The following is a 16,238-nucleotide window of genomic DNA, read 5'->3' on the forward strand; positions in this document are numbered from 1 at the left end:
TATTGATGTTATATTTTATTTTTTCCTTTTACAAACGTGAAAGTAGTATTGGAAGTAAGAACTGTTACTTTAAAAAGATATTACTTTAATAAAGTTATTATAGAGGTTAGATATGAAACATAAAAATTTATGAACTTATTTTTCTATTTATACTCATGTTATACAGAAAATTACGTGTTTAAATAAAAGAATTATCACCTAATATTTATTTGCACATACATGCATATTTGAATTTTCACAGTAACAGAGTGATAATCAATTCAAGCACACTAATAGCAATTCTAGAATAGCAATATTAAAATATCTAAAAATTTGTATACTTGGTCCAGAAATATTACGTATTTGAATAAAAGAATTATCATTTAATATTTGCATATACACGCATATTTGAATTTTCACAGTAACAGAGTGGTAATTAATTCAAATACACTAGTAGCAACATACACTAGTAGCAATTCTAGAATAGAAATATCAAAATATTTAAAAACTTCGTTCAGAAATAATCAACATAAAAAGCAATTTTGTTAACAGAAAGATTTAAAAACAAAAGTGACAGGAATGTTGCAATTATTCATTTACTGAACGAAGAATAATTAAAAAAATAAAAAAAATAAATAAGTTCTCTGTAAATACCTATCAATATAATAAGTTGCGTGACAATATTATTATTTGTACATAGACTTAGTAACAGATGAATGATGAATAGTACTATTGCCATAAATTTTGATAGACTTTTTTTTATCAAAAATAACATTTAACTATACACTTTGAAATTCCGTGTTTTGGTATATTTTTCAGCAAATATTTTTCCGCTCGGAGTTGGAATTGAAAACGCTATGTCATCTATAGACATTACATAACCAAAATAAAAATGAGCTCTGAAATAGTTTATATTAAATATATTGATTAATTATGCAAATATTTTCGAAATTATTTATAAAAATAAAAATATTTACCGTAATATATCGATCAATTTAGTGGCTATCCCTTGTCTACGATGATTTAAATCCGTCCATACAACATTGATACCACATTTTGCAGGGCTACTTTCTGCTGTACAACAGTCCAGTTCTAGTAATTCAGGAATCATACGATGTGCAGTCGTTATATATTCTGCGACTAACACTCCTATAATAGCTTTGTCCCTAATGTATAAATACACCTAAAGAATAAATTGTATCAGAGTAAAATCAAATTTATAGTACAAGGAAATTGCTTTCTGATATATTTTTCGACATTACTTTTTTCTCCTCGTAATCCGGTAATTTTGTGCAAGCTAATCCTAAATCTCTGTCAACATATTCTAAAACTTCTTTTACTTTCTTCCAACATATTTTCGAATCACTTGGTTCTACCAAGATTACTCGACTTAATGTAAATGGATCCTCCATAATTACACGTTCCGTTTTCCAACCCTAAAAATATTATCTTAAGTAAAATGTCACACACATTATTTACACAAACTACGTGCATGTATTTTATACGTACGGAAAATTTTAAACTTTTTTTATTATTATGATAATTTAAATGAGCATTTTCATCTTCTGGATCCCCAATTTGATATACAATACCGCATTCAGCACATTGTGTTGCTCCAAAATTCTTTTGCCCTGCGTCTAATTGATATTGATTGTCATCACCATTTAGTTTCATAGACAATTGCCAACTTGTGGTTTCTTTTGCATTAGATATGGATTTTTTGTTATTTCCACTAAAATATCCATAATATTATGAAAGGTGATTCAGAAATTAATCCGTATTTTAAATATTTTACTTACCTCAAAATTTTATTGACCGAGTAAGCTTTATTAAATAATGGATAATATTTTTCTTCTGATGTAACTTCATTATTGTCCAAAGAAATATTTTTGTGAACTGTTGGTGTACTAATGTCCTTAATATTCATAGTTGAAGTCATAGTACTAAGTTCACTTGCTGGTGACATAGTAACGTCATTCAATACTGCTATTGGCTTTAATGGTGAAATATGTTCATGCCTTTCATTAATTAGTACTTCCATAGTATCATAATCATCATCAGCCCAATCGTTCTCCAAAATCTTTAATATATTACTTACTCTTTCTTTCTCTATGGCAGTTTCTAATTCTGGTTCATCTACTGACAAATCAGTTGCATCAAAAGAAGTATCTACATGTTTCGGTTGTCTATAAGCCTGTTTACTACTCTTTTGATTTAGTGCCATTTTACCATCTGACTGAATCTTTAATTTTACATTATTATTTATAGTTACTATAGCTGAAGAATTTCTCTTTGACGACCTTTTAATTTTGAAAAAGCGTTTATTAAGATCAATTTCTGGTGATAAAATTCTTTCTTCTGGCGATGAACTTATTAGCTCTGTTTTTTGCTCTTCTCTTTTTGAAAAATGTTCTTGTATATTCGTATATTGTATATTAATCATCCCTGTACTATTATTATGTTTTATATCTAAACTTGTCTTCAGTTTTGGTTTCTTAATACCATGTGACACACCAGCATTAATTCCTCCTATTGTATGTTTTTTCATAGATCTTTTATAGTTGGATGCATGTTTTATAAAACTCACTTGTCGTTTTTGTTCTGCTAATTCAGAGATGATTTTACAGTCACGTTTGGTCTCAGAATTACTATAAAAATTTCTAGTACTGAGTGTTATATTCTTCAGTTTTGATTTATAATCTCTATCTTGAAATAAAGCTGCTCTAGCTTTTGGTATTAAATAATTTTCATCAGTTTTTAGCAATTTTGTAACTGTATTTTCTAATTCTTCAAATGCATGTCTCTTTAAGTTATTTTCTTTTTTCTCGGGTGAATTTTCAATGATATCAAGAATATTAAGCGATTTACGCCTATGAACTCTTGGTAAGGATATTTTATTATCTAAATTTAACGATGTTATTAATTTGCTTTTTGGACTTCTAGGCTTATGTGGTGTTTCTATTATACTATTTTGCAGCTCTATGCCAAATTGTCTTTCTGATGCATCGAGTATTGTCTGATTTGGTATCTGCTTATTAGAATTGTTGAATGGGGAGTTAGACAGAAATTTTGGTGAATTTAGTAATATTCCTTTTTGTGGAGAATGTTCCATAATATTCATAGGCCCCAAATCTGACTCTTCTCCAGATGAGCTGTTTGAAAAGTTTAAATCTCTTTGAATTTTACAGATCTTCTTTTTCTTTGAACTTTCACCTGATCCAAATAAACATTTTTGCACTCTCCGTGGAGTGTATAATGATTCTCTTGGTAGATATACAGACATGTTCCAATAGCTTTTAATAAGTACTTCAAAAGCTGAAAGAGGGACAAGAATTATATAAAAATCATGAAAAAAATAGAAACATTGCTTACTAATACAACTTTTGCATTTATAAATTATTTTAATTTTAATATTAAGGTCGCATTAGTTATAAAAAAACATGATTTTTTCAAACCGGTTACGATAATAATATAACAATGAATCTTTCCATTTATATTTATATTTTAATTAATATTAAGAAAAGCTAGAGGAAAACAAATTCTGGAAAGTATAATAAATAAATAAACTAACCTCAGTCAGCACGAAGAATAATTCATATGTTGTTGAAAATATTTTTATCTCTTCTCGTTTTATTAATTTTCCAAATATCTCAAAATATATTTTATTACATGTCTATTAACATATCTATATATTTGTGTAATAAACTTAAATAATATTAATATCTGCTTTAAAACTAATCCATTCACATAACCGAAAATCTGAAACTGCTATAAAGTTTCCGTTTTTGTACCATGTTTTCACATTCATTCACTCTTATCCGGAACTATATATAAAACGATTGGATGCTCTAGTCAAAAAATATGTCCGATGAGAATGAATATGATAACAGAGAGGAAATCAGACTGCTCACGTTCATTGTTCTATTTGTTTCACAGTATAGGTGCCGCACCACGTAGCTAAATACTGAAGATGTTCCATTATAGCATGTACGAGAACCTATTTACCTCAACACAAACAAGGTACACATACATTCATAGTCTTACGCTACAAGAGCCTATCCGAACTTCTATCCGAAATAGACAAGTATAAATAATATTAAATTTTAAAATCATCAAATATTTAAAAATAATAAAATTACGCAATAATTAAACTTAGTTGTTTCAAAAAGGGAAATTAATTGTTTATTATAATCTTTTTAGAAAAGAAAAAAAATCTTTCCTTTCGAACGATGGTGGACCAGTGGAATGACGCAATAATTTTAATATATCTTTTATACACAAATCTACTTTCCTTGCGATAATGTTTTTGTTATAATGAAATCTAAATTTCGTTTTATTGATATAGAAATGATATAGAAATATTATTTGCAGCCCATCAATTATTGAAATTACTGTTAAAATGAAATTTATATTTTATTATAACAAAAATATTATCGAGAGGAAAATAAATTTAATGTTCAATCTAAAAAGTTATCGTAAATAGAGAGTATATTAGAATTATTGGGTCATTCGACTGATCCTTTATCGTTTGAAAGGAAAGATTTTCTCTTCTTCAGTAAGAAAAGATATAATAAACAATTAATTTCTCTTTCTTTCGTTTGTGATGGAACTAAATAGGTTTTTGTATATGCTAGCGTAGAATACCTTTAGCGTTATGGGCAGCACTGGTCTAGAAACAGCCGAAATCATAAACATGAGCACTCTCATTTCCTTGATAATAATAAAGGTGTCAAATATGTCATGAAGAAACAGGTAATAAAAAATTAAAATTATAATTAAAATTAAAAGTTCTTGAATTACAATAATTTCAGTTAATGAGTATTTGGTATATTTTAATTCAGTAACGAAGCAATAAAAAATAAAAAATTAATAAAAAAAATGTTGCTTTATAAGATACTTTTGATGTACAGGTATTCAAATAATTTTGACAAATTTTATATTCTAGAGATCTACTTCTCAGATAAAGAATAAATAAAATTCTGTTATTATATTGTTTTAAATTATATATTTAAGCAACTGAAGATATTAAAGATATTAACGTATTAATGATAAATTTTTATTATCAATATTATTTCTTTCATTACATAAATATTACCAACAATAAGTCATTGATACTACATTATTTAAAAATGAGAACATTTTTATGCCTTTGCGATATGCGGGACAAATGATATTTAAAGTCTTATATGGGAAAGATAGGTTAAAAGGTAAATGCCATTTTATTAAAATGAATAACAAGTAATAGAGCTTAATTTGAATAAATCATGGCTAGATCATGAAGTACGATGTCTCCGGATATTTTAAGAGTATCGATGATAGTTGGTTGTAATCTATGTTTGAATTCACCAATCATTTTTTCGCCTAACCATATTGTATATGCTTCGATTTCGCATCGAATTCTATAAAAGGAAAACCATAAAAAATTACAGTCAGAAAGTCAACAAGTTACTCGAATTTTCAAAAAGTAATTAGTAATTATTTATAACAATATCTTGAATTAAACTTGACTTAGTTAGTTAAAGTTTCATGCATATCGTATTTTGTATTTTTTAAAGATGGAAAAACCTACGTTAGAAGAAAATCACGACCAGGCATCCATAGATGACTTGAGTGCCTTTCTTCGCGTCCCCAAGATCCATTTGACCAACAGTTCATAACGACATAGGGTGCGCTACTGCCATATAAAAAACGTGGATTTAAATGCAATGCAATTACCGGATGTGGATAAACTGCTTTTCCCTTTTGTAAATTTATATAAAATCTGTTAGCAAATATAGAAACGAATTATTGTTTATTCTTTCTTTCCTCTTCTTTGCAAATTTATTTAATTCTCAAAAGATCATCAACACTCACGAATGAGGCAGAAGTTTCAGTCTTCCAGCAATGAAAAGCCTAGCTCCGGTTTTAAATTCATTTTCTATATCTACCGTAAGTGGAATATCCTACATACAGAATATTTAATAATAATTGATATTTCAACTAGTAAAAAGCCGAGTTAGTAATTTTAGAAAGACTTACAAGAAATTCGACCAGTGGCTGATCAATTTTTAAACTTAAAACGTTACTTGGTCTGCATAACTTTGGATCAGGATAAACGAACAATTCAAATTGCCTAAACCGAGTGTCTTCCAATGATCCATTTATTTCAAGATACATTACATCTTCAAGAGGCATTCTATACGCAAATGCGCAAAAATGTTCTGCATTGACAGCAATCTAATAAAAAGAAAATTAATTTCGAATAAATATAAGTACTATAAAATTGATAGTTATATTAAATAACCCTCATTTCTTACTTGATATTCATTGGCAGTACAAAATATCAAAATGTGAACATAGGAGTTCCGACGGAAAGCGGTATGCCCTGCAGGAGAACAGGTTTCCTCCTCTTCCCAACATCCCCTAAATTTCGAATTTCGAACCACATAACCCCTGTCTAATCGTGCGTTGAAATGCAATGCGATATTTCCGGTAGTTTTGCATAATAAGTTCACTGAAAATCTGTGGTAATTGTGTTTTAACGAATATTACAATTGTGATTTTACAACTTCACGATTGTAATTTTCCTGTTTGTTTACTGTTTGTTTTAATATGACTTTCAAAATTAAAAAAATTTCGGTTACGAGATTTTTTTGCGATAAGATATCACCTCAAAGCATTGGGAGGAACATAGCCTGTAACCACTATAGCTGATGTTGGTTTCAAAGGTTGCAATGGAACCGGTTTTGAAGCATTCTGGAATAGAATGCGTACATACATTTATAGTTAAAGATATAGTTAAAGATATATTACACAAAAAAGTATTTATATTAATACTTTATTACTATAAATTATATTTTCGAAATATCTTGTATATAAGATAAACTTTTAATGCAAATTAAATTAATCTATGCTTATGTACAATCATTAAAATATGATACGAATATGTTTTGAATGAACTTTTGTTGTATTTCGGAATACCTTTGCGTTTTAAATTTGATAAGTTCAACTACATAATAACTTCTATATAACTTATATAACTTATATTATATAACTTATTGAGTTATTATATAGAACATTTCAATTCTTTACTAGTCTTTGTTAGAATGTTCTGTGGTATAAACAAGACAAAAATGTTATATACTCACAAATCGTTTTAAACTTCATTAAAAGGTTACAATAAAAATAGGAAATATGGAGAGAACGTTACTTAGTCCTCCGGTATCATTTGATTTCATACTAGAACACCATGTATGCTGGATATTCCAAGATAAAATATCGTAGTTAATAAAATAATCTTCGTTTATTAAGGACATGTAGTTTGAAAATAAAGATACAAGCGGAAAATTTAAAAAAGAATAGGGTGGGATAAATGTTGAAAACTATACATAAGCACAATACATATAAACTATTCGGAATCCGGATACGAATCTTCGACATTAGTCGCCATGAGAATCATTTTATTACATGTGCAAGTTTTCATCTTCATTTTCTTAGTACAAGATAATCATTCACAACTATTTGAATCTAAACAAGAAAAAGGACAAGATTAAAGAAACGCTTTTTTGAAATTTCTTAGTACCTAATCTGAAGATATTTTCGTTTCATGATTTTAGTATAAATGCAATTCATTGTAAATTTACAGCACAACTTTTAAATGTATTTTTTCTGAAACAAAATTAGCGTTTGAATTAAAAGCTAAAACAGAAAATATTTAGTAAAAATTTACGTAGACGTTTGATTCAAACTTGTGTATGTGTACTGTACATACATATGTACGTCTATATATGTGTAGTTTATTCAAGACTAACCGTACTACAAACATGCAGTATTAATAGTATTATGTATACATTCATCAGTTATTAATCAATTTTATAGAATTTTTCGGTTGAAAATCTCGTCTTATAATTCTTTAGTGCTAAATATAATTGCCAAAGAGAGAATAGATTATGATTAGACTGCAGATATTTGTGCAAATTCATATTATTACAGGTATAGATAAAGAATTGAAATTTAAATAAAAAAGTTTTATTCTCTGCATATTGTGACATATGTTTTAGTCTTGATATTTTATATATTTTTACATTCATGCATATGTATATTTTTGCACATATTTGTATATTTATACTTGTCACAAATGCATAAATGTCCGTAGTCAAGTCATATGTATCAGAATTATGTATATACAATGTTATATCATTATACTATCGTATATATATATATATATATATGTTCATTATGATTATGATGTATTTATATATCTCTAACCTAATAAGTCAAACTGATAAAGATCATTGACATATTAATTGATTAATTGGTTAATTATATTACTTAAAGCAATGCAAATTTAACTCGACTGAAGATTTAGTTATTAATGTAATAATCAAGTTCACATACTTGTGATACTAAATAATGTAGATACATATAATATGTAAAATAGGTTAGATATTTGCAACTACATTTTAAATTGGAAAATCTACATTTATGTTATCTATGACTCAATTTTTATATTACCGATCGATACTCACTAACGGCACTGTTTCTTCATCGACAAACGAAAATTCACGAAGAGCGTTTTCTTTTGTTTGCACGAAAATTTCAGTTTGATGTACAGACATGCTCTCTTTAATAAGTTCGAAAAATGATTAATTGCAACATTGCCATATTTCAAGCTGCGTTTTCGTGCACGCGATATCTTTCTTCTATTTATTTCTGATGCATTTACAAATATATTTGATTCGATTGAAGGCACATATTTAAAAAAATAATTTATACTTTAGCGATTTCAATACAAAAAATTTAAGTTTCTTTAATATTTATTTTCTTTTGGAGCGTAATGTAATAATTGTTTTGATATAAAAAGTGGGTCCAAATATTTTTATAACACATGCTTTATTGAGTTAAATATATAGAGAAGAATTATTTTTCTTTCTCTTTTCAAATATAGTAATTCTCTTAAAACTTGACAATGAGCATTTTAAAATATTAGAAAACAGTAATTACCAGTAAATTTTCGCACATTGTAAATATATAATTAAATGTTAATAATAATATCACATCACAAAGGAATCAAAATTTTAAATAATGTATATTTTTGTTAATGTTTTATCTTAACAATTTTTAATTATTTAACAGTTAATAGATTCATTATTATCTTTTATCTTTGTTGCAGATATTTTATTTACAAGTAGAAAAATATGAATGAAATCATTTCTGATGCCACTATTATCTTTTTTGTCGACTAGATTGCATCTGCTGTGTTTGTCAAGAGACATATAAAATATTTTATGTTCGTCTAGAATATAGGACATAATAAATTTCTTTTTATATTAACTTTGTTATAGTTGATCAATGATTAGTAGCTAATAAAATTTTTTAAGAAATTTCAGATATTATATACGTTTTCAAATAAAACGTAGTTTACAGTATACCATTACATTTAATATTTTGCGATAAATAAGAATAATAAACAAATAAATAATGATACTGCTCACGCTCGTTCGTGGAAGAATTTTAACTATTTGTTAAAAAGAAGGAGAATTAAAAAATGTTAATAATGTATGCAAGAAGTAACATCGTAAAATATCTAGGAAAGTTATAATTTAAATGTCCCGCGGTTCATGAGGTGCAGGAAGTCGTTGCCAAGACGGTTCAATGCCCCAAATTTCACGAGCATATTCTGCAATCGTTCTATCCGATGAAAATTTTCCCGAAGAAGCTATGTTATTGATCGCCATCTCTACCCACTTATTTTCATCCTAAAACACAAAATGAAAATATAGAAAACAATAATTAAAAAAATATATAAAAATTATCCTGAAAAAATTCTGGTATGAACTTACCTGATAAACTTTACTGACATGATCTTGCATTTTTATATAGCTCTCATAATCAGCAAACAAATAGAATCTGTCCCAGTTTAATAAAACATTGGTAATATCTTTAAATTCATCTGGATTATTGGGGCTGAAGAAGCCACCTTGGATCTGATCGACACATTGTTTTAGTTCTGGGATTCTATTGTAATAATCATAAGCATTGTATCCCCTTTTCTTCAACTCTTCGACTTCATCAACATTCATACCGAAAATGAATATATTATCTGTACCCATTTCTTCAGCCATCTCTACGTTAGCACCGTCTAATGTGCCAATTGTCAAGGCTCCATTTAACTAAAGTAATTTAAAACAAAATATTCATTTATTGTTATAAGTCATATATATAAATTGCATATTAAAGTATACTTACCATGAACTTCATATTTCCGGTACCCGAAGCTTCAGTACCTGCAGTAGAAATTTGTTCACTCAAATCTGCTGCTGGAATTATTTTCTCCGCTAACGTAACTCGATAATTCTCTAAGAAAATAAATTTCAATTTATCTCCAACAATAGGATCGTTGTTTACAACGTTTCCTACACTGCAAATTAGCTTTATAATCTTTTTGGCTAAATGATAACCGGGAGCAGCTTTTCCTCCAATCATCACCGTTCGAGGGACGAATGGTGCGTTTGGATTTTTTTTTATTCTGTTGTATAATGTGATTACGTGTAAACAATTTAATAGTTGCCTCTTGTATTCATGTATTCGCTTCACCTATGTTATGGTACCGCATATTAAATAATTATATAGAAATTAAATAATTTATTTGCACATAAACTTAATTACGTCAACTGAATATTAAAGTTACCTGAATATCAAAGATAGAAGCAGGATTTATTTTAACTCCATAATCTTTCTCAAGCATTTGCGCTAATCTTAATTTATTTTCTTGTTTCACTTTCGTAACGCTGCGCTGGAAAACTGGATCCTTAGCCCATTGTTTCAGCTGAGCGAGCTGTTCTAAATGTACTGTCCAGTCGCTGCCAATTTTCTATAAGATAGTGAACAATAATTTTATATCAAAACGAAGATCGTAATTTATGGGTAATTTAAATAACATTTGGGTATTTTAATAACACATGGGTATTTTAAATAACATTTACTTCTTCGATTATATCTGAGAGATTCGGATTGCACAAAAGGAGCCATCTTCGTGGTGTAATACCATTAGTTTTATTCTGGAATTTCTCAGGTGTCATTTCATAGAAGTCTTTGAACCTAAAACATTGAGTAAATCGAAACTATAAAATTATCATTTATTACACAAGTTATCATTAATACAAATTTTAAATTCTAAAAACACCCACACGCCACTTTTCAAAATTTCCGAATGAATTGCTGCGACACCGTTGATAGCATGACTACCCACAATCGAAAGATGAGCCATGTTAACTCTCTTTTCACCTTCCTCCTCGATCAAAGACATACGACGAAGACGATCCATGTCACCCGGGTATTTAGTGGAAACTTCTTGCAAATGGAGGAAATTAATATGATAAATGATTTGTAAATGTCTAGGGAGAATGCTTTCTAACAGGCTTGTGGGCCATCTCTCTAAAGCTTCTGGAAGAACCGTGTGATTAGTATAAGCGCATGTTCTCGTTGTTATGTCCCAAGCTTTTTCCCAAGGAAGCCCTTCGACGTCGATAAGAATTCTCATAAGTTCAGGAATAGCCAAAGAAGGATGAGTATCGTTCAACTGAATGGCCACTTTGTCGGGGAATAAGTCAAAATCTGTTCTATGGTGTTCCTTTGAACCAAATTTGCTGGCTTTATACCTAGAAATAATATTGTAAGAATGTAATTTGTCAATGAAATATTATATCTACAACGCATTTGGATCTTGAAACTTTGTGAACAAAATAAATATGTAGCAACCTTCGTATGATATCTTGAAGAGTAGCTGCTACCATGAAGTATTCTTGCTTTAATCGCAATTCTTTACCCTCGAAGAAATTGTCGTTAGGATATAACACCCTAGTAATGTTCTCCGCCAAGGTGCGGTCAAACACAGCTTGGATATAATCACCGTCGTTAACTGAAAGAAAAACGATTATTTTCTATGATAATCTATTTTGATTGATGATATATAAAATGATATAAGTAATAAAAACTTGCTTACAAAATTTCAAATTAAATTCTATTGGCGACTTAGCAGACCATAATCTAAGAGTATTAACAAAGTTGTTTTTGTATCCAGGAACCGGATTATCATATGGCATCGCAAATACGACCTGATCGAAAGCAAGGTATGTAAATAATTTTATCAATAATTTTAACTTATTAATTGTACAGATTTATTTTATGTATACTAACTTGAGTATTGACCCATTTCTTTCCTTCAGGAGTATCAATCACCTGACCATAGAAGTTTACAGGGAGCATGAATTCTGGCCTAGCCTTCTCCCACGGGTTTCCATAACGTAACCAATCATCTGGTTCCTCCACCTGTTCTCCATTTTTTATTTTCTGCGCAAATATACCATATTCATACCGAATACCGTAACCATAAGCAGCTAGACCAAGGGTAGCCATACTATCCAAGAAGCAAGCTGCTAGTCTTCCTAAACCTCCATTTCCTAAACCTGCATCTTCTTCAAGTTCTTCGAGCTCTTCAATATCCAAGCCCATCTATAATACAATTCTTTCTTAGTTTCTTTTTTTACGATTTTTATTATCGGTAGATGATTTTAGAAATTTTATTTGAAACAAACCTGATACATAGCTTCGTCACAAGCACCTTGGATGCCTAAGTTAATCATGGTGTTTTGAAGAGTCCTTCCCATGTAGTATTCCAGGGAAAGATAGTAAACTCTCTAAAACAATAGAATGAAAATATGTTACAGAATACGGGAAATAAATTAGAATATTTCAGAAGATACCAATTGTGCATTCATGTATTTTCAACGATAAAAGTTAATCTGTTTAAGGATAAAAGGAAAAATATCATTATTTATAAGTATGCTGTACATTTCCGTACGAACATTGAACCGTAGCAAATATTGAGCTATAATTCTATGATGTAAAGGAGGAAAAGTAAAATTCCGTTATGAAATCGTAGTGTACATCTCGTGTTACGCAGCGAATGGCCTAACTAATAAAAATAAATCGAGCCGACATTCTGAAACGAAAGAGCAAGCGAAAGATAACGCCCAGTTAAAATTGATCTTTATTACGTTCAACGATTACTCCGAAATTTCGTTTAGTTCCTCCACGCGTTCGAGGGTCGTTTATTTATAACCGAGATGGCTGAAGATGCTCCTCTAAAAAAACTTGATATTATTTCTTTTCGTGATAAAAATTGTACTATTTGTACAAACAAGAAAATTATAGGAAATAAAAAAGTAGAAAAGATAATGAAAATAAATGTGTATTAATTTCTTTTATACGTATACACAGAACAATGAAAATAATGCTTTCCTTTCCTCGAAAGTGTTACTACTTTTGCAAAAAGTTTGCAACATTTTTATTTTTGCATCTTTTCTTGGGAACAAATTTTTGAACTTTTTATTTCAACAATATGTAAGCATTATTATATAATATTTTTTAATATTAAGACTTTCGAATCCTAGAAGTGTTTTCGGCTGGTTTTTAAAAAGACTCTTGGGTTTATTACGCGCTCTTAAGAATTGCGGAGAAAGTCTTTTCGGGAAAACAGATTAACTTAAACCATAGGTGCGAACAGGGCATGTAGGAGCTTAAATTTATGGTAGGTCCTTGGGCTTATTGGAGTGCGAATGTCTTGCGCGACGTAACAATAAACACAAACAGTATAAATTTTCAGAACTTTTGCATAATGTAATGGGACCACGTCCAAAAGTCTATCCGGTAGTAAATGTGTTAAACGTGACTTCTCGGCTTTTAATAGTTCTGTCACGTGATCTATATTGTCCAACCAATTTCTGTAATTATTTATGATTAACGTTCTCATAAAGGAAACGCTGCTTGTAACGGCTTATTCTCTTTTTATTTCTGTTACAAATGTGTAAACTACATTACAAATTAATCGTATACACATAAATATAGAATGTATATAGTAATTTCTAATTACTTTATTAACATACTGATTTGCTTTTCTATTCTCAATTTTCGCAAGATTCTAATATCTATACTATGGTTACTAACGCGACCAGAACGATCGCAATGCTCTTATCTAATGATACTACCTACACTTATTTTATTCCTCTCTACCTACTCCTATAGCTTTATGGATATAGATCACTTTCTACTTTTGTATTATTTCTTTTCTGTATTATCTCTTTCTTTTCGTCTTAAATACATAATCTTCGTTTTCTCTCGTTCGACATTAACTGACTAATCTTTTATTGCAAAGACTATCCCTATTTCTCTCCAATTGCTCTTTTCCTTTATGTTCGCACTTTCAACGCGTCTCTGATTTATTTATATACAACTATTCTAAATATACGGAAGGCGCAATTACCTAAAGAAATATTTCCAAGAAAATTTATATTTAATCGGATTTATGTTTCGCGATCGTAAAAGTTAATCGTAAAGATTGGCCAATAATTCTTACTAACTATGCATAATATTCTTTTAAATAAAATTTACGGATGCGCTCGGAATAATTATTTTGCTTCTATAAATGAAAAATTTATGGCTAGTAATAATCGATTATAGTTCAATGTTCAATATACATGATAATGTATCTTACAAACAATTCTTTGTAAACAATTATTATTAATCCATCGATATAGTTGGAATGTTTTCAAAGATTGACGACGATCTTATCGCCATCATGACATTGCTTCGAAAAGAATGAAAACCGTTTGGCTTAAGACCTCAGGGTGAGGCGATTATAATTCAAACTGAAAATAGACACCGCAACGTGTTGCATCTTACATTTCAAAGGTTCATTTCAATATAGTATCTGTTTATGTAAGTATAAATAGTATTCATATGTCCATGAACCGATTATTTCATTACTAAATACACAAAAATTTTCTTTTCTTTCATTAATTTAAGGGAAACATAGAAGAATCGTATGTAGTTGTTTATCGACTTAACTTTATGTTAAAATTTTTCTTATATTAAAAGTTATATTAAAAAACTCTTCGCTTATTGAAATAAAAGTTTAACATGTATGTATTTCTATATGTATATATCACACAATCAAAACGATTATCAAAATACGCAATAAATTATGTTTTAATAAATATTAGATATTATACTTACCGACAATCGTTAAACAAGAAATCAAATTTATTATTAGTTACATATAATCATAATTTTCATGCATGAAGGTTATAGACTATACATAATAAGTTTAATAACTTGAAGAATTAAGTGATCAATGATATACTTGCATACTTTTGGGTCTTTCTCGTAATAGTATTGTTGAGTGCGTATCCATCTAGAGACCAAGTTGTCCTTGACGCTGTGTGCCAAGGCCATGAAATAATCTCTGCTCGTAGCCACATTACGATCTTTCACCAAAGTGTAATGGAGATGCCTATTGAATGTTTTCTTAAAATTTCCCACATTCTCCACATCAACAATCCCGCGCACAGAAATTTGTTTCCTCTTTTCGTGATCCATGTCTGATGCTGACATTTCTCTTTGTTTATTTTTCTTTTTTCCTTACAATATAATGTTTATAAATGCAATACTATTTTACTTATAATTTGTATTTGCTTATTTTTGTTATACAAAATCAATTTCGTGCCCTAACACTATAGGTTTAATTCAACTTTCTCTCGTTTTTACGAGAATCAAATTCCTTTTATTCTATTAATTACTGTTATTACTAAACAACGTTATATACGAAGATTGAATTAAATTCTGAAGTTGTACACTCACAAATAAGGGTACGTTACAAATGTAATACTTTTATTGATGATTCGGTAGATTGATGAGTACAATGACTGGTTTTCACGACACATGAAAGAATACCGGCAACAAACAGATCCGCACGCATATACTACACGCAGGCGAATGACATGCGTCCAAATCCTCGAAACAGTCACCTTGTATGAAGGTCGCGCAGGCGTATTGTAATGGATTACATCACATGATTTGCAATGATAGTACCGACCAGGTTTCGAAAAATTAAACATGCATTCCTGCCATCTATGATGATCTTCCGACACTGGTTTGAAAAATTCAGTAGCGTCGCATTAACTGACCATGGTCACGCTTTGTTAACTGGCTATTGCTATCCCCACTACTTTTTGAAACTAAGATACATATGTACTGAAGATTTCCTAGTTCCTAGGTCCTAGAGCTGTTCCCTTCGGTAATTGGTGACGTAACATCCAAATCCACGATCAGTTAACGTGATCCTATTATGTTATCAGTCTAAATTCTACGACAAAAAAGAAAGATCTATCCTATATTTCACGTACTAATAAACGAGATATAGCTGCTTTATCTTATCGTCA

The 16,238-nt window shown here is 29.4% G+C and overlaps 3 protein-coding genes and 1 long non-coding RNA gene across 5 annotated transcripts; 1 reads left to right on the forward strand and 3 right to left on the reverse strand.

Moving 5' to 3' along the window:
• Window positions 1-126: 126 nt before the first annotated feature.
• On the reverse strand, window positions 127-3,916 carry LOC126920423 (N-acetyltransferase ESCO2). Its single transcript, XM_050730759.1, has 6 exons — window positions 3,551-3,916; window positions 1,779-3,294; window positions 1,489-1,711; window positions 1,242-1,415; window positions 957-1,162; window positions 127-878 (listed from the first exon to the last, which is right to left on the reverse strand). Exons 2-6 carry the CDS (start codon window positions 3,260-3,262, stop codon window positions 755-757), a joined length of 2,211 nt encoding a protein of 736 aa, XP_050586716.1. The 5' UTR covers window positions 3,263-3,294; window positions 3,551-3,916; the 3' UTR covers window positions 127-754.
• A 53-nt stretch (window positions 3,917-3,969) lies between these two features.
• LOC126920431 (uncharacterized) lies at window positions 3,970-5,773 on the forward strand. Its single transcript, XR_007711958.1, has 3 exons — window positions 3,970-4,063; window positions 4,614-4,731; window positions 5,535-5,773. It is a non-coding gene; the product is annotated as an uncharacterized LOC126920431 (long non-coding RNA).
• Window positions 5,014-8,713, reverse strand: LOC126920429 (32 kDa beta-galactoside-binding lectin-like). 2 transcript variants are annotated; one of them, XM_050730775.1, is made up of 7 exons: window positions 8,487-8,713; window positions 6,629-6,714; window positions 6,276-6,480; window positions 5,998-6,195; window positions 5,833-5,921; window positions 5,549-5,740; window positions 5,014-5,378 (listed from the first exon to the last, which is right to left on the reverse strand). In XM_050730775.1, the coding sequence occupies exons 1-7, from the start codon at window positions 8,574-8,576 to the stop codon at window positions 5,228-5,230; spliced, it is 1,011 nt and encodes a 336-aa protein (XP_050586732.1). In that variant the 5' UTR covers window positions 8,577-8,713; the 3' UTR covers window positions 5,014-5,227. The 2 variants fall into 2 exon arrangements, with proteins under 2 accessions (XP_050586732.1, XP_050586733.1); XM_050730776.1 differs by lacking the exon at window positions 8,487-8,713 and adding an exon at window positions 8,356-8,400.
• Window positions 8,714-9,027: 314 nt separating this feature from the next.
• Window positions 9,028-16,200, reverse strand: LOC126920422 (glycogen phosphorylase). The gene is made up of 12 exons (XM_050730758.1): window positions 15,658-16,200; window positions 15,169-15,437; window positions 12,555-12,656; window positions 12,157-12,471; window positions 11,963-12,074; window positions 11,719-11,878; window positions 11,148-11,618; window positions 10,944-11,058; window positions 10,649-10,831; window positions 10,207-10,554; window positions 9,801-10,130; window positions 9,028-9,716 (listed from the first exon to the last, which is right to left on the reverse strand). Exons 2-12 carry the CDS (start codon window positions 15,409-15,411, stop codon window positions 9,561-9,563), a joined length of 2,535 nt encoding a protein of 844 aa, XP_050586715.1. The 5' UTR covers window positions 15,412-15,437; window positions 15,658-16,200; the 3' UTR covers window positions 9,028-9,560.
• Between the last annotated feature and the right edge of the window lie 38 nt (window positions 16,201-16,238).

The sequence above is a fragment of the Bombus affinis genome, chromosome 9, assembly GCF_024516045.1.
Source record: "Bombus affinis isolate iyBomAffi1 chromosome 9, iyBomAffi1.2, whole genome shotgun sequence".
In the NCBI taxonomy this organism is placed as follows: domain Eukaryota; kingdom Metazoa; phylum Arthropoda; class Insecta; order Hymenoptera; family Apidae; genus Bombus; species Bombus affinis.

Coding starts and splice junctions, on each gene's coding strand:
- LOC126920423 (XM_050730759.1), bottom strand. CDS start 3,262: ATGTCTGTATATCTACCAAGAGAATCATTATACACTCCACGGAGAGTG. Junction 1,712..1,778: donor TCGGTCAATAAAATTTTGAG/GTAAGTAAAATA, acceptor TGGATATTTTAG/TGGAAATAACAAAAAATCCA. Junction 1,416..1,488: donor AAAAAAGTTTAAAATTTTCC/GTACGTATAAAA, acceptor TAATATTTTTAG/GGTTGGAAAACGGAACGTGT.
- LOC126920429 (XM_050730775.1), bottom strand. CDS start 8,576: ATGTCTGTACATCAAACTGAAATTTTCGTGCAAACAAAAGAAAACGCT. Junction 6,481..6,628: donor GTTCCTCCCAATGCTTTGAG/GTGATATCTTAT, acceptor CAATTACCACAG/ATTTTCAGTGAACTTATTAT. Junction 5,379..5,548: donor GGTCGTGATTTTCTTCTAAC/GTAGGTTTTTCC, acceptor TTCCTTTTATAG/AATTCGATGCGAAATCGAAG.
- LOC126920422 (XM_050730758.1), bottom strand. CDS start 15,411: ATGTCAGCATCAGACATGGATCACGAAAAGAGGAAACAAATTTCTGTG. Junction 10,555..10,648: donor CTTCTATCTTTGATATTCAG/GTAACTTTAATA, acceptor ACCATAACATAG/GTGAAGCGAATACATGAATA. Junction 10,131..10,206: donor CCGGAAATATGAAGTTCATG/GTAAGTATACTT, acceptor AAATTACTTTAG/TTAAATGGAGCCTTGACAAT.